General features: G+C 33.9%; 1 protein-coding gene across 1 annotated transcript in view; it reads right to left on the bottom strand.

Moving 5' to 3' along the window:
• The window catches only part of TRDN (triadin), a gene marked incomplete at both ends in the record, with an annotated part of 326,113 nt that overhangs the window by 36,233 nt on the left and 271,021 nt on the right, over positions 1–18,859 (bottom strand). The window contains 2 exons of the mRNA XM_080700116.1: positions 1,704–1,733; positions 2,924–2,953. Of these exons, the coding sequence (XP_080556242.1) occupies positions 1,704–1,733; positions 2,924–2,953 (60 nt within the window). The remainder of the gene's footprint in view (positions 1–1,703; positions 1,734–2,923; positions 2,954–18,859) is intronic.

Raw genomic sequence — 18,859 nt, forward strand, 5'->3', positions numbered from 1 at the left:
TGAGTTTGTGCTTTTTCAGATGAAGCTAAAATAAATAAATAATAAATTATACAATGCACCAATAAAAAATTAAAAACAATAATATTATCTTAAGCTACCTGACAAAATATAATATTCAATAACAGCAAGCATAAGTTTTAAATAGTACTAGATCTAACTAGGCTTAAATATCATTAGGCTTCTGGTTAAAACAAATTCATATATCTGATAAAACATATTCAATTTTGGCAAATAAATAATGTCAGAAAATATAAAAGAGTAGATAGACATTTATGAGAATTGTTGCTTTACAAATATAGTATTTACAAGAGCAACTAGATTCTACCATGATAAGTTGCCAGCTAAACCGGTGAGAATTCAAGGAAGAAGTGTGGTGTACATCAAGGTTTGGATACTTGACTGTATAATTATTGAAGAGTATTTATTTATTTATGTATGTGTGGGTATATTCTCTCTCTCTCTCTCTCTCTCTCTCTATATATATATATATATATATATATATATATATAATAGCTATATATACACACATATATAAAAACTAATTTTCTGAATTTGGTATATTGAACTATTTTCATAAATACTGAGTATGGATAATAATCTTTATGTTGTTTGTTTCTTATGATGATATGATACAAATAAAAAATATAATGCTAATCCTTATTAAATGGTAGATGCTTAATAGACTTCCATCCTCTTTCCTTTAAAACCCCAATTGTCCATGATTTTTTGTAATAATGGCTTTGATGAATATTATCGGAAATAAAGTCACAAAATTACTGTGATCATTCTTTATTTCAAAGGACTTGAAAATATCTGTTCTAAAATCTGGAGATCTGCCCTTTTTGTGTGTGTGTGCATTGTAATCATGCATCTTAATGAGGTAGAAGATGGTAGCACATCACTCATCTAGCCCTTCCCCAATTCCCACCTCCTTCCCTCTCATGTTCTGCATAGTGATTTACTTTGATAAGTTTGTGAAGTACATCATGTGTATTAAGGAGTTTCTTCTTCTCCCCTCTCATCTCCCTCAGTTAGGCTGCTTTCTTTATTCATCTAAGTTTTCTTCTTCTTTTTCTGAAGTTCCTTCTATGACTCTTTTTCTCCTAGGTTCTCCATACTAGGGAGAGTATCTGATTTTTTACTTTTTGTGACTGGCTAATCTCACTTAGACTAATGTTCTCCATTTTCATTTATTTTCCTGCAAATTATGTAATTTTGTTCTTTATGGCTGAGTAAAATTCCATTTTATACATATCCCATAGGTTTGTAATCCATTCATCTGTTGACTGACATTTTGGTTGATTCCATTGTTTGGCAGTTGTGAATTGTGTGGTTATAAACAAAGATATGCATGCATTAGTCTGGTAGTTTGGTTTCCATTCTTTTGGATAGATACCCAGAAGTGGTATTGCTGGATCATATTGTTTGTTCATTCGATCCTCAGAAGAATGGAATGAACTTTCTGAGGTTTATCTGATGTTATATTCTAGATGTTTTTTTTATCTATAGGGCATACCAATTTTACCTTCTCCAGTACTATAAATTCATGTTGAGAAATAGTGGGGTGTATATGATGAGTATAGTTCAGTAATATAGTTCTTGAGAGATTCTATATAAATTCTCTAATGAAAAACAAAAAGTTTTTTTTTTCAGAATGAAGATAATGTCAGGTCTGAAAGTGTTACAAATAAAACAATCCTTACCCGGTTTTGCTTCCTTTTTAATTTGTGGTTCTGCAAAGAAGAAACAGAAACACAATTTTAATTCTGAGAAAAAAGAAACAAACCTGAGCACAAACTAATATTTCAAAATCATTAAATTCTATTTTCCATAATGGAAAAAGAAGAAATTTGCTAAAAAGATTATTCCCATTTTATGTGTGCTTTGTCAAGGACAAACTATTAAAAACAATAGTATAAAACACAGTGTGCACTTATTTCTGTTTTTGCCACTGATACTTGACTTAAACCTAAATTGTCCATTTATTTCCAAGATGATTTAAAGTAGGAAAGAGTTCCAAAGGAAAATAATTTGAACAACAAGACTTGGAAGAAATTATTTAAAATATATCTGATTTGATTACTTTTCTGATTTAGGAATTTAGACAATCGTATAGCTTGAGTGTGTGCTTCCCCAGATATGTAGAGTCCTAACCCTTAGTACCGGAGAGTGTGGTTTTATTCAGAATGGGGTTGCAGCAGATGCAATTAATTTAGATAAAAGAACCTCAGAGAAAAGTAAGTGGGTCCTTTAAGAAGATAACAATAGACATGGGGAGAGGAGATGACCACATGATGAGGGAGGGAGAAATTGAAGAAATGACCTACAAGCAAGGAACAACAAGGGCTGCTAGTAACCACCAACAGCACAAAGATGCAGGGAAGGTTTAAAGGGCAGCAAGGCCCTCCTGGCACCTGGATTTGGGACTTCTAACCTCCAGTATTTTAAGAAAATTAGTGTAAGTTTATGATATTTTATTCAGAAATTCCATAACACTAGTAAAACTGGGATGCATAAACCAACATTTTAATCATTTTCAAAATTAGATTGTTGTGTGTTCTTTGGAAAAGATTTTGCTACTTCTGCAGCACTAAAAAGTGTTTATCTGGCTGAAGAGTCAAGAATAAAAGGATGAGAGCACCTGTTTTTCTGGTTCAAATTCTATATCCTATAATAATCAGAAAAGAATGTGGTTTTTTAGGAATCAATTAGTCAATTGCTTCTTCTGCAGCATATAAATCTTAGAGATTCATATAGAAAATTTTTTCTAGGAATAGATATCTTAGCTCAGTATGTCTTTTTTTGAAATTTGTCAGGGATAAAATTTGGTATAATATTTATACTAGGACATATCATTTCAGAGATATGTTGTTCATTCTAAATGAAGAATGCAGACATGAGTTAGTACATAAAATATACATACCTGGCTTCTCTTCCTTTTTTACTTGTGGCTCTAAAATATAGGTAAACATTAGCAATAATAAATATATAAAGGTATTCATTTCCTATACTTATGCATATTTTTATGTTATTTGTAGTGTTAAGTCTGTCGTATTAATTTATTCTTATGGTTATGGCAAATTAATGCAAAAGACTAATTTCCTCATTATCAATAAAAATAAAAATTATTTTGAGAAGAAATGGAAATGTGAGCTAAGATTTGTAAGACAAGGTTAGCAAAAATACTGGGTTTTACCTCTAGTTAATAAAGGATGAAGGAAAATTTCAGCATAGTGTATTCTCAGAAATATACTTAGGACAATAAGCACCTGGTCTTAGAGAAAACAATTAAGATTTTGACTTCCAGCAAAATATTCAATATGGAATCAAAAGATGATTAAAAGCATGCATCCAATATTTGTTTTATTTAAATTTTTATTCATTCTACATGCATATAACATACGTGGAGGTTTAGGTTGGACTTCTTTGCCTAAAAGAAGTAGAAAAATATTAAATATTTAGTCAGACAATGTTTATTGAATTGACAATATCAATTGTGATAGAAAATTAAATATATAAAAATAAAAAACCACATGACTTAAACTGCAGCTATCCTTTTTTTATGAAAATTCTATCTAATGTCCATTGCCTAGTAACTAGTTGAAAATTCATTTTAAATAATAGAACTATTAGTTTAATTCCATGGCATTATTACAAAAAAATCTGCTTGTGAACTTTTATATACATATTAGTTTTTTTCTTACTTAACATTAAGAAAGAACACACATAATCAAATTTTGAGGAGGTATTTTGTCCTTTTATTATATTAGATGAAAATTCAAGAATAATGTTTTCATCTTTAATAAAATGATCAGTATGCCAAATTGCTATTATACTTTTAAAATGATTACTCCCTCATTGGGAGCTCTTAGTAACTATACATAGATGCTTATTGCATATTGAGAAGCTAGTGCAACAATTTGTGTTCATATATTCAAGTTTGGGGTCATGTGATTTCTGTTATAGTGACTCTGCTGTGCCATTACAAAATAGAAGCAGTCACAGACCTCCCTGGGAATGAATTCCAGGAGTAGCTTTACATACAGAAACTGGCGGACATTCTGTGGGCCTTTGTCAGCCTCTTCTATATTCATATGTCAGTTTTAATTTTCTTTCTATTTTCTATCAACAAAGACTTGGTCAATCAACAATAGCACCTTCCTTTAATTACACGTTTCCTTAAAATGCCGTTTAATATGTTCCACTGCTCAGTTCATCTTTACCTGTTGTCCACCTCTTGACTTTGAGTTTATTATTATTTTACTATATTCTGCATTCTATTCTGACCATTCTATTTATGCAGCCTTGATGCTTCTCCCACTACTTGCCAAGAACAAATCCCTGTTCACCTGGCTTCGGGGAAGGGTGAAAATAACACATTCAATTGTTTGGGGGGGGGGGTGAGTATTAATACTGTCCTCTTTTATTCTCAATAGTATCCCAGTGACTTCCATTTCTAGCTAACACACAACAAATAAGAACCCGATTAACTCTCAGACTGGAAACTAAAAAAAACCAGAATATATAAAAAATGTTTTTAAAGATGTTGGACCTTAGAGAACAAAGATAATGATTAATGTGTCAGGGCTTCAATAGAGGAGAACCAGGAAGATTCCTGCAGTGATGAGGTCGAGCTAGGAATCCAGAAAAGTAAAAAAAAAAAAAAAAAAAAAAAAAAAAAAACCCTGGAGATCAGGGTCAGAATAGAAAAGAGAGTTTTGGCAATGTGCCACATGTCTTCAGATGAACACTGATCAGTATATGAGCACTACTTGATTCAAGAAATCTACTTGATTTTAGGGAAAGAAACAACGGAAGAGATACCAAAGCTTTAGGATACGAAATGAAGTTGAGCAGTTTTAGTCCTCCAACTATGTGCTTAGCTAAAAGATTGATCTTACGTATTTAGATTGCTTTTCCCCTTCACAAGATGATAATCATGTTGTAGACGACTTTAACCATGATGTTACTTACTCACAATATACTGTAAATATCAATACATTATAAATATACTGTATTAAGTTAATGTCTTTCCTTCTAAGCTGTGAGATGGCTGAAGAGAGAGCTCATGTGTATTTATCACTGTATTCCGGGAACTAGCACAGTGTCCATTATATGATTTTATAATATGCACTCAATTATATGTTTATCATATAAAGAAATACAATAATATAATAAATGAGAGAGGAAAATAAATGAAGAGATTGAGAAAATAAAAGTTAATGTAGAAAAATATAAATTCAAGGGTTGATTACAGCAAGGTGTGGATGTATATGCATGCGTATATTCAAAACTACTCCGGAGGCTGAGGCCAGGACCATCACAAGTTCAAGGTTGGCTGGCACTACTTAGTGGAGCCCTATCTCAGAATAAAATAAGTTTTGTTTTCTTTTTTGTGGTACTAGGATTTAACCCAAGGGCATTCTACTCCTGAGTTACATCCTCAGACCTGTTTCTTTTCTTTCTTTCTTTCTTTTTTTTTTTTTTTTTTTTGGTGGTACTGGGGTTCCTGGAAGCCCTTCAACCTCCAGTCTACACACCCAGAAATGTTCTAAACTGCATGCCTTTCATGTCACACATCCCATCTCTGCCGTATGCTTTTATTTCCCTTATTAACCTCAATGGCTTCACCTGGTTTATCAGGTTATTCATGAATATAATATGCTGCTTATCCTTTCTTTTCTCTGCTCACCATTTTGTTTTCTAGAGTGAAACCATACATTGTATTTATAATAACTAACTTAAGATTGCCTTTGCTTCTGGACTGTTATATATTTTAATCTCTCTGTCTAGTATATACTTCCTCCTTCATCAATTGGTAAATCACATCTATCATGAAAATATTACTAAAATAAGCTCTTCTAGGTAGCTTTCCCTTAAACTGTCATTTTAAATTATGTCTACCTTTCAAGTTTCAGTAATTCTCTTTCTTTATCTTTATCTCAGCACTAAACATACAAATGTCTGTTCTATTGTCTCCTGTAATGTGCTGTAACTTCTGTATAAACTGACACTAGTATTTCCACACCTTAGCATGGCTCTTGGCATACTGAAAATGGTAAATAAATATGCTAGCTGAATTAAATGCATAGGTACTATGCAAACTGGGATCAAAAAGTTACTTATAGCTACTAGGACACATGAATTAATTTAAGGTCAAGAGATCCTTGATGATAGCAAACCATAGGTTGAGCCAAGGACAGTTTTCTGTTCTCTAAAATATTAATAAGGTAATAACTAAGGGCTCAAAGTTATGTAGAATACAGCAATAATACTTTAAAGTTGGAAAAATGGTAAGTGGAAAAATGTTCAGTTCATAAAATCCTAATAAATGGAATTCTAATTGAAAGTTACACTATTCTGATAATCTATTCAAGATGAACTTGTATCTTTTAAATGTTTGTGTTTATAGCAGTAAATGTAGTTTAACCTAAGCCTATTGAACACTGACTGAATTGGTTGTGAAATAATAAATCTTAAAGCATTCCTGCAGTAATTGGGTAGCAGTGTCTATTGCCTCTGATATATGTTTTAGTTCATAACATTGTAGTAATGCAAATTTAATTAGAAACATGTTCTTTATGTTTTCTGCAATGGAAAACAAGCATGTATTTCTAAAGTGGTATCAACAAAATATTCAGTAAAAAATAAAAATAAAAACAGGGGAGGTGCATTTCATTGGTAGGGTACGTGCTTAGTATATGTGAGGACTTGAGTACAATTTCTGATGCCAAAAACTTTTAAAAAATGTTTTACAGCACTGGATATTTTTCTGAAATACTTAATAAATTATTTGATTTTCTAATAAATTATTTCTAACACAGTAATAAATTATCATATATCAATACATTATTCAGATTATGTATTTACTTGTTTTAATTAATGCATTAAACTGTATGCTTTTATGGGGTATCATGTGATATCCTAATAAATGTACAAATGGTATAATGATCAAATCAAAATATATATCTTCTCAATTATTTATTATTTATTTGTGGTGAAAATTTTCAAAATTCTTTCTTTAGCTCCTTTATGATGTACGGCACCTTATTATTTTCTACAATAATAGAACAGCAGATAGTATTTCTCCTATCTAACTGTAGCTCAGTACCCAATGATCAATATTTTGCCATGTCTCCCTCCCCTCCCCCCAAGCCTCTGGTAACCACTATCCTACTTTAAGTTTTGTGACTCTACATATGCATGCTCACACAGACTTTGACTGCTGAAGCAATATTAACTTTAAGGTTTTATATATGTATTAGTAGTCAGAGGTCTATATTGAAATTAGGTCTACATACTTTAACCTAATGGTGAATTGGCTCAGTATGCATTAAAGTTAGAAATGTTAATGAAGTCTTTTAAATAATCTTTATAAAAAGTTTCTAAGGTGATTAATTAAACATGACCAATAGTATTGTAATTACATTTAAATATTTTATGATTCACATATCTATAAATGGCCTTAACATATTTTAAATATTGTCAAATTAATATATTAATTTATTAATGAAATAACTTCATGTTTTATATCTACCTGAGTCATTTTAATCACCAACATGATAGATATATACAGAAACCATAAAAAATGCTTTAAAGCCTACTCATTAGAGAATTGTTTATAATTTGAATTTTGAAAGTAAAGAAAGTAATATTCCCAATTATATGCAGGGAACTAAGTGTTCAGAAATTTATTTACCAAATTCATAATGTGATTAAACATCATAGAAACTGCCTTATTACTGAGCTTAAGGAATAAATCAGTTTCTACTCTAAAAGAGACTTATTATACTTTAATTTTATCAAGATAATTGAGGTGATTATTATAGATTTGAATTTAATGAAATTTATTAATTTAACATTATTTTAGGCATATAAAACATATTACAATCTTCACTGAAAAAAATTACTTGGGTACTCTTATGGGAAGTATTAAATCCGAGCATCGTGGTGCACATGAGAAACCTCAGTACTTGGGAAGTTGAGACAGTTAGATCAAGGTTCGAAGTCAGCCTTGGCAACTTAACAAGGCTATCAACAACTTAGCAAGACCCCATTTTAAAACAAAATATAAAAGTAGCACTGAAGGTGCAGCTCAGCTGAGGGTGCAGCTCTGGGGCAGAATGCCACTGGGTTCAATTCTCAGTAACACACACACACACACACACACACACACACACACACGCACACATCATTAATCAAGTACATTGGAGTTGAATAACAGATAAGAATTTGATATAGGAGCAGTAGAACCTTACAAATTTATGACACATAATGACAGAATTTTAAAGTTGGAGGGACCTTGGAAACGATCTATAATAACTTTGATATTTTCTAAAATGAAATGCCAGGCTTCACAAATCACCAGGGTGCCATGCATGTTTGTGTTCTGCTGAGAAATTCTAGTCAGTCATGGCTCCAGAAGTGTCCCAGGGAGGCAACAGCAGCACGGGGAAGCTGAAAGAAATAAAGATCTTGGACCTCACCCAAGAACTACTGAGTCAGGGATGCTGAGGATAGAGACCAAGAATTTGTTACTTGCTGACCTTCTCAGGTGATTGTGCTTAACACTTAGGTGTGCCAGCTACTGTTCTAATAAAATAAATGCAGCCTTTGCCAAGAAACAGTGGAATAACTTAATAATTTGTTCAGAATCAGTGACTAAAACACATAGAAAGAGGACGTCTTAAAAATGAAATCTCTCACCGGGTGTGGTGGTGCAGGCTTGTAATCCCAGCATTTGGGAGGTTGACACAGGAGGATTGCGGTTCAGGGTCAGCTTCAGTAACTTAGTGAGGCCCTTTGCAAGTCAGTGAGACCCTGTTTCAAAATAAAGAATAAGGGGACTTCCGGAAAGATGGCGACTGAGAAAAGCGGGGCTTAAGAGCCCCGCTAACAACCAATCTCCATTACCACAAAATCAGCTCCTTTCATAGCCAGAAAACACCATCACCAGAGAAACAAAAAAATCACCAGGCTCCAGAGAAAAAGCAGACTGAGAACAGAGCTCAGAGCCACAGAGAAGATACACCGGCCTCATGCCCGAGGACACGGCACCAGCGCCATACTGCCGGTGGCAGCGGTGAATTCACCGGATGGCTACAGCAAGCCGAGGTGAGCCGCTGCGGAACAGCCAGGTGGGATCTTTCGGCGCAGGGAGCATCTAAAGCTCCCAGTGGCTGAGCTCAGCACACACTGCAGGGACTCAGAGTGGATCTCAAAACCAGAGAAGAAAAAATACGCCAGCCTCACGGCCGAGGGCGTGGCTGCGGCGCCATATTGCCACCGGCGCAGCAGCATTGAATTCACCGAGTCCAGTACAGCTACATCTGCGTACTCAAGAAGAGTAAGTCAAATTGCGGGCCACAGAGGAGAAATCCCAGTACTGTAATCCCTGGGACTTGACCCAGTGGGGGAGTGGCGGTGGCAGAGATATCACACCATAGGAGAACGTGCAACTGGCACCCCCCACAGTCTAAAGCAGCCTCTATCGACTCTCTGGGTCGGAGACTCTGTGATACAACCCAGTAAAGGAGTAGTGGGGTCTGAGATACTACAGACTTGAGATCCAGAGCACCTTAAGCAAAGTCATAGTGACCCAAGGGAAGAACCCAGAGAAGGCACAAACATCCGAAATCATGGGAAAGAGGAATAACACTGGAGCAATGAATGCCCACAACCCCACAACATCAGAACCTGATAAAACGGAAAATTAGAGATTTCTAGAAGATCAAATCAGGAAAATAACTGTAGAAATAATAGAGGTGCTTCGAAAAGAATTCAGAGAGAGCCAAAAAGAGATAAAGGATGCAATTAATGAAGTAAAGGCCTCAACTCAAAGCATGAACAACAGATTAGACCACATGGAGAACAGAATCTCGCTCTTAGAAGATGATCATTCCAAAAATGAATGCATAGTTTCTAATCTAGAAAAAAATATCCAACAGCAGGAATCTGACATTGAAGAAATATGGGTCCATTTTAAGAGAGCTAACCTAAGAATACTTGGAATAGAGGAGGGAAAAGAAAGTGAAACCAAAGGAATCAACAATCTCTTCAAGGAAGTAATAGCAGAAAATTTTCCAAACATAGAGCAAGAGGTTGATACACAGGTCCAGGAAACTTATAGAACTCCCTTTAGACAGGATCGGAGAAGAGGATCCCCACGCCACATAATTGTCAAAATGACCAATGTGGAAGCCAAGCAGAGAATCTTAAAGGCAACAAAAACAAAGGACCAAGTGACATTCAGAGGCAAACCAATTAGAATCACTCCAGACTTCCCAAACCAAGTCATGAGAGCCAGAAGGGCTTGGAGTAACATAGTCCAAACTCTGAAAGAAAACAACTTCCAACCAAAAATTTCCTACCCAGCAAAACTTTCTGTCAAATTAGATGGAAAAATAAGAAGCTTCCATGACAAACAGAAACTGAAGGAATTTATGTCTTCAAAACCAGCGCTAGAGAAAATACTCAAAGAGATTAACTACAAAGAAGAAATAGGTAACACACACAAGAACCAGAGAAACAAGATTTTCCATCCAACAGACAACTAAGACTGGTTATCTGTGGAGATTCATTATGTTAGTCTTTTACCTATCTCTAAATTGTATTGTTTGCTTTTATTGTTGCTAATTTTTAGGATTTCTAGTTGGAATATTAATATACCTTCAGATATAGCATTTGGAAATATTTTATCCCATTCTATTAGTAACTGTTAACTCTGTTTACATTGTCTTTGGATATACAATATTTTTTTTTATTTTTTAGGGAGTTTGTATACTCTTCTGTTGCCTGTGCCATTGAAATCATATCCAAGAAATCACTGCCAATTTCAATGTTGTTAGGTTTTATGACCCAGATTTTCTTCTAAAAGTTTATAGTCTTAAGATTTATATTTAGGTCTTTTATCTATTTTGAGTTAATATTTGTATATGGGTTTAGGTAAGGGTCCAATTTTATTCTTTTCCATGTAAGTATTATTTTTCAACAATATTTAGTTAAAAGATTATTATTTCCATCACCAAATGTTCGTGGAAACCTTGTCAAAAATAACTTGACAATATAGGGAAGAATTTAGCTCTAGGCTTTTATTTAACTCCAATGGTTTATATATCTGCCTTTAGAACAGTACTACACTGTTTCAATTATTGTAGCTTTATATGGTTTGAAATCAGAAAATATATATCTTCTAGCTTTGTTCTTTTTCAAGATCGTTTTGGGTATCTAGAGTCCATATTCCATATTAGGATAGATTTTTTTTTCTGAAAAATAAATATATAAATATATGATAGTTTCACCTAAAAAAAATATTCTCTGGTAAGAAAGAAAGCAAAAAGAAATATTGAAATGCTATCTTTAAGTCATCAAAAGCTTGGTATCAGACAAATGAAACTGTTATGTGAAATTATCATTTTTAATTTTGGACAAATTGCTATAATACTAGATGTCAACCACTAAGCCAAGCATGGGAAGGAGGGATGGGGAGAGAATGGGGTGGGGATAGGGTGGGGGCTGACTGGGCGATGTGTTCATGTATGTCTACAAAAGTTTGTATCCCACTATGATGTATGAATACAGTGCACCAATAAAAAAAATAAAAATATAAAAAAAAAACAAAATAAAGAATAAAAAATAGAATGCCCCTGGGTTCAATCCCCATTATCGCAAAAATGAAATCTCTCATTAAATGCATAATTACAATGCATCAATAAAAGTATAAAATAAAATCTCATCAATAAATAAAATCTAAATATTCTTTAGCTTGTTTACATCCCCTGTTTCTGATCATGCATATTCAGTAAAGAGGATATTGGACTGGTTTAAAATCTAAAGAAACAAGCAAATATACTGCAGATACATGAATGAGTACTCTTAATGCATATATTTATCTAAAGTCTAAGTCTAAATATTTATTAAGGTTCATGTATGAGCACTATTAGTAAGGACAAGTGTAGATTGTTGAAGGAGAAATCTATAAGGCAGTGATCCTCAAAAACACCGAATCATTTGGAATATTATTAGCACTAAAAAAATGAACCTTCCAGCTGTATCTAACTCAAGCTAAGTTTGAGAACCACTATTTGATAACCACAGTTGCATTTGTTGACAGTATTTACTTAGTTCTGGTATGGCTATTTTACACAGTTCTGAGTTCCAACTAATAGTTTTTGGCATATTTCAGCACATAACCATAATTTATAGTCAGAAAGAAAGTGTTCAATCTATCAGGACATAAATAAACCTAAAAGCAGATAATGCTTGTGTTGATTATAGTGTGTCAACTTTTCAATCTTGATGACAGTAACAGTCTATTCAGACATTTATGACTGAGGTCTATAAAGGATACAATATGAAATAAAATTCACGTGTAACAGGAGATTGTTTTCTTTTTACAAAAGAAATCAAATAGTAACTTTGGTGTTCTCATAGAGGTAATATTGACTCTAAATTATGGAATACATGTCATTATTTCATATAGTCCACTGAACAGTAAAAATGTAAACATATTAATATATGTGCATGTTTATTTTAGTTACAGAGATTGTGGTTTTAAACATTTATTTTATATTTTTTGTATTTTCTATATTTTCCAAATTATTTGAATATATTAAATTATGAATAAATATAAAATAAAATAAAAATCAACATAATATTTCTGATTTCTACCCTTACCAGAGGGCTTAAAAATAAAATAAAAAGGCCATATTTAAGGTACTAAAACAAGAAGTGAAAGGGAAATAAGTCAAAATCAAACATATTTTAAATTTTAGTCATAAATAATAAATGTCATCTCACATGAAATTATGGCTACAAAAATATAGCTTTCTCAGCCAGGTATAATCCCAGTACTTGGGAGGCAGAGACAAGAGGATCACTGATTTAAGGCCTACCTCAGCAACTTAGTGAGATTCTGTTTAAAAATAAAACATGCAAAGACCTACAGGTAGAATGCCTATGGGTTCAATCCCCAGTACCAAAGAAACACAAGACAAATGCTGCATGCTTATCATGTATACCTATAATGACCACCAAAAAGAATTAACTGAATATTTTCTATCCTCTCTTTCTCTCTCTCTCTTTCCTCTCTCTCTCTCTCTCTCTCTCTCTCCCTCTCTCTCTGTCTCTCTCTGTATATCTTAATATATATTATATTAATAATATCTCTCTCTCTCTCTCTCTCTCTATATATATATATATTACTCTCTCTCCATATATTATATATATAGTACTAAGTAAAATATATATATATATATAGTAATAAGTAAAAATTTTACTTAGTACAATCAGAAATGGGATGTGTGTGTGTATGTTGGGGATAAAAACTAGGACCTATAAGCTAAAAACCCAGCCCTAATTTATTTTTATTTGGAGACAAAGTCTTGCTAAATTGTTGAGAGCCTCACAAACTTGCAAATGCTTGCTTCAAAACTATGATTCTCCTGTCTTAGCTTCCCAGGTACTAGGATTATAGGAGTATACCACCATGCCTGGATCAGGAATCATTTTACTGTGGAGTAAACTGGGATACGCTTTAGATCAGAGTTCTTTGTGTGTGTGTGTGTGTGTGTGTGTGGTGCTGGGGATTGGAATTGAACCCAGGGGGATTCTACCTCTGAGCTATACCCTCAGCCCAATTTTTTATTCTTTATTTTGAAACAGGGTGTCACTAAGTTACAGAGGGCCTCACTAAGTAGCTGAGGCTGGCCATGAACCCTGATCCTCCTGTCTCAGCCTTCCAAGTACTAAGATTACAAGTGTGAGCCACCACACCTGGCTCTGGTTCTCATTTGGACTTATTTGCTTTGGAACCTTGACATGGCTGTTTAACCTATTTGGGTTTTTTTTCTCCAAAAAAAGAGAAATAGAAATAGTTAAATTAGTTCATATCTTAAAATCTTACCTAGATCTAAAATTATGCATGTGTTATACATGCATATTAAATATACAGATATATTAAATGTTATTTTAAATATTCAGTGTCATCCCTATCAAATTTCAGTGTCATTTTTCACAGAAATACAAAAACATATGTTGAAATTCATATGAAAGCAGAAGAGAACCCAAATACCCAAGGCAATCTTTTTTTTTCTTTTTCTTTTTCTTTTATTGATGCATTGTAGTCATACATCTTAACGGTTTACAAGATGGTGGAGGCATGCATACACCCATCACTTATTTAGCCCTCCCCAGTTCTCACCCCATTACCTCCCCCTCCTTCTCCCGGTTGGCTTACTGATTGATTTTGATATATTTGTGAATGAACATCATGTACATTAGGGAACTTTCCTCTTCATCCCTCCTATCCTCCTCATTTAGGTCACCTTATTTGTTTTTCTATGGTCTCTTGTTCGTCTGGAGTTCCTCCAATGACCATTTTTCTCTCTGGCTTCCGCATATTTAGGAAGAACATGAAATTTTTTACTTTGTGTGACTGACTAATCTCACTTAGCATAATGTTCTCTACTTCCACCCATTTTCTCACAAATGACATATTTTTGTTCTTTATGGCTAAGTAAAATTCCATTTTGCAAATATTCCATAATATTGTAATTCATTTATCTGTTGATGGACATCTTGGCTGCTTCCATAATTTGGCAATTGTGAATTGTACAGCTATGAACATACCTATGCATGCATTAGCTTGCTAGTTTGGTTTCCATTCTTTTCGGTAGATACCCAGAAGTGGTATTGCTGAATCATAGGAAGTTCCTTTCCATTCTTTTGAGGATCTTCCATTCTGTTTTCCCAAGTGGTTGCACTAAATTGCAATCCCACAACAATGTTTTAGAGTTCCCACTTCTCTACACTCTCATGAGCATTTCTTGTTTGTGTTTTAAATGATTGCCATTCTAGTTGGAGTTAGGTGAAATCTCAGGGTAGTTTGGATTTGCATCTCTCTATTACTAATGATGTTGAAGATTTTTTCATACTTTTATTGGCCTTTTGAATTTCCTCTTTTTTGAAGTGTCTAGTTAGTTTACTTGCCCAGTTTTTCATTGGGTTATTTATTTTCTTAGTTGTGACTTTCTTGAGTTCTCTGTATATTCTAGATATTAGCACTCTATTGGAGGAGTAGGTGGCAAGTCTTCTCCCATTCTGTTGGCTCTCTGTTGAGGTTCTCGATAGTTTCCTTTATTGTACAGAAGCTCTTCAGTCCAATGTAACCTCACGGATTGGTCGTCCTTTTAATTTCTTGTGCATTTGATGTCTTGTTTAGAAAGTTTTTACCTGTGCCTATATGTTGAAATGTTACACCTATGCCTTCTTCAAGGAGCTGCAACATTTTCAGGTCTAGGGATGGAACCCATGGACATTATACCTCTGAGCTACACCCTCTGCCCTATTTTTTATTCTTTACTTTGAAACAGGTTCTCACTAAGTTGCGGAGGGCCTCACAAGGCTGTCCACGAACCGCGATCCTCCAGTCTTAGCCTCCCAAATACTGGGATTACAAGCATGCGCCACCACACCCGGCTCTTTTTCCATCTTGAATTGACTCTTGTGCAGGGTGAGAAAGTGAGGTTTATGTCCATTTTTCTATATATGATTTACCAGTTTTTCCAACACCATTTGTTGAAGAGCTATCTTTTTTTTTCCAGTGTATGTTTATGACCCTTTTGTGAAAAATCAATTGACTCTAAGTATAAAATTTTGTGAGTCTTCTATTCTGTTTCATTGGTGTATATGTCTGTTTTTGTGCCAATATCATGCTGTGTTTATTACAATGGCTTTGTAGTATATTTTGAAGTCAGGTTCTGTGATATGCCTCCTGCATTGTTCTTGTTGCTGAGAAATACTTTGGCATATAATTCTGCTTTTGAGAGTTTACTGTAAAACAACTTCAAGCAGATACCTCAGGAAATATTCCAAAAGAAGGCATTGCTATTGTAGGAGAGGACAACTCTGCACCTGTTTCTTGTTGCTCTGAAAGACCTTCCCATGGGACACAGGTGCAGGTGGAAGATGGACATTGGTGATCCTGAGTCTGTGGAAGCTAATGTGTGTGTTTACATCCTAGGCTCTAACAAAAAATGTAAATGGAAAAAAGGCTTATTAAATAAGGATATAAATAAATATGTTTGTAAAGTTGTAAAATGTTCTGGCATTTGAGATATTTAAAAAGTTAAAAGCTTCTAATTATTAAAATTTAAAAAGCAAAAATGTTATATTAAACTAAGTTTCATTAATTATTGAAGAAAGACAAATTTTAAACAATAAATTTAGTGTAGCCCAGATATAGTGTTTATAGTTTACAACAGCATACAGTAATATCTTAGGCCTTCATATTCTCTAACCACTCACACACTGACCTATCCAGAGAAACTTTCTGGGCTGTGAGCTCCATACAGGAGTACTTACACAGGTGCACCATGTTTTAATCTCATACACTGTATTTATACCATAACTTATGTATATTTAGTTTCTTCAGGTAGTCAAGAAATCTTTTATGCAGGGCTATAGCCTAGAAGCAGAAGCCTGCATCATATAGCCTAGGTGTATAGGAGACTCTACCACCTAGTATTATGTCAATGCATCCTATGATGTTCACACAATGAAAATTGCCTAACAACACATTTCTCAGAATGTATTCCTGGTGTTCGGTTACACATGACTGTACTGTATAATCTCATTTATATACAGAATCTAAAAAAGACATATTGTAGAAGCCCAGAAAAAGTTGATCACCAAAGGCTGGGGAGGAGAAGGAAAGAAAGAGGAGATTTTCCTTAAGGGTACAATGTTTTATTATACTAGAGAAATAATTTTTGGTGTTCTATTGTAATATGTGGTGATTATAGTTAATAATAATATGCTATAAATTTCAAAGTTTCTAAAAGAATAGATGTTTAATTTTGTTACCACAGGCAAAGAATAAATTGGAGAAGTGATGAATATGTTAATTAGACACACTGAGTTTTTCTATAATGTATCAAAAGATCAAGAAAGCACAGTCCTAAACTGGTGGTTCATGCCTGTAATGCCAGTACTTGGGAGGCCGAGACAGAAGAATCAACCCCAACCTCAACAACTTAGTAAGACTCTCAGAATTTTAGAGAGACCCAATTTGAAAACAAAAAAAGAAAAGAGGGCTTGGGATGTGGCCTGGAAGTAGAATGGCCCTGGATTCAATACCTGATATCACATACACACAGCACATTGCAATCCATAAATACATACAATTAATATTTTATAATATTAATAGAAACTCTTCCATACTGTTGGTGGGATTGCAAATTAGTGCAGCTTCTATGGAGATTAGTGTGGGAATTCTTCAGAATTGGAAAATAAAAGGTAGTTATACCAATCCTGAGCATCTTTCCAAAGGAACTGAAATAAGAATATCATAGTGATACACGTAGACCCATGTTTGTGTCGGCACAATTCACTATAGCCAAATCATTGGATCAACCTAGGTGTGCATTAGCAGGTTAATAGAATACAAAATTGTGCTATGTATATGCAATGAAATTCTACTGACCAATAAAATGAATAAAATTATGTCATTTGCAGGAAATGGATGGATCTGGATGCATGTTGAGATTATTCAGTCACAGAAAGTGAAGGATCATATATTTTCTCCCATATACTGAAGCTAGGGAGTAATTGGCAAACCAGAGGGACTTTGGAAAATAAAGGAGAAATTCCAGTGGAGCTAGGGAGGTGGTCTAGGGGAAGGGCTGGGAGGATTAATGAAGGAAACACTTCCATGGGCATTATGTACAGTACATATGCGAGAATTCCAACGCTAATCTCAATATTCTGTATGGGGAAGGAGAGGAATGAGGAGGAGCCTAGGGAAAGCTCACCAAGTACTATGTGCATGTACGTCACCATCACTGTTACATTATGATGTGAAACTATAATGCATTGGTAATAGTATTAAATAATTAAAAATATGTTATTGTATTGAAATAACATGCTGTTAATTATATTACATTAACATAATCTAATTTTAGAAATATATTTTTATAGATTCAGAGGAAAATGATAAGAGGGTTAATCTTACTTGTACACTGCCACGAATCAGGGAAAATGTTAATTAATGTTTTAAAAATTGCCCTTTAGTCTTTTGATATCCATTTGATAAGCAAAAATTGCCTCAGACAATTAGAACTAAATTCCTGGAGGAATTTTAATTTCATGTGGGAATAGCTATAAATGCAGTCTGATAGATAAGAAGAAAAATTGCTGTCCATGGTTTTATTTTTAAAAGCAGCAGTATTTGGCAGCATGATAAGATAGTGTTAAAATTGTTCTTTTAACTAAGGTGGAACAAGGTCTGTGGCACATGTATCTTTTCATTTTGGTTGGCTATTCATCCTCTTTGGCTCTGCATTGTACTGATTTAGCAGGAACCCAGTAATTTGTTGTTTGGTGGGGATGTGCTACAATAATTTTATGAAATATTTATAGCTGTTCTTCATGAATCCTACTACTGATCATTCTATTCTCTCAATTCGTCTCAGTCATTATCTTATGGTTTTTCAAATAAGCAGTGAGGGACACTTGAGCTCTGTTTCTTGATGTTCAAAAATGTTCCAGGTGATGTTGACAAAACAGTTTAGCAATAAATGTCTTGTTTTCACTATGATTAAGCATGAGATATTGAAATGAAGTAATATAAAACCAATAGACAGAGCTGTCAATCCATTTGAAAAAAAAATTTTAAATATGAACTTGATACAAATCTCATATCACACCATACTCATTCAACCATTCTATTAGCAAGCAGTGACATATACACACTTCAGTGTTCCAAGAATACTTAGCTAACTAGGCTTCTCCATCAGTGGAAGCTGAATTCTAATAGATCAGTTCAATTCCAGTCACAAAGAAAGGGGATTTGGATGAAATG

The sequence above is a fragment of the Muscardinus avellanarius genome, assembly GCF_963383645.1.
Source record: "Muscardinus avellanarius genome assembly, chromosome: 8".
In the NCBI taxonomy this organism is placed as follows: Eukaryota; Metazoa; Chordata; class Mammalia; order Rodentia; family Gliridae; genus Muscardinus; species Muscardinus avellanarius.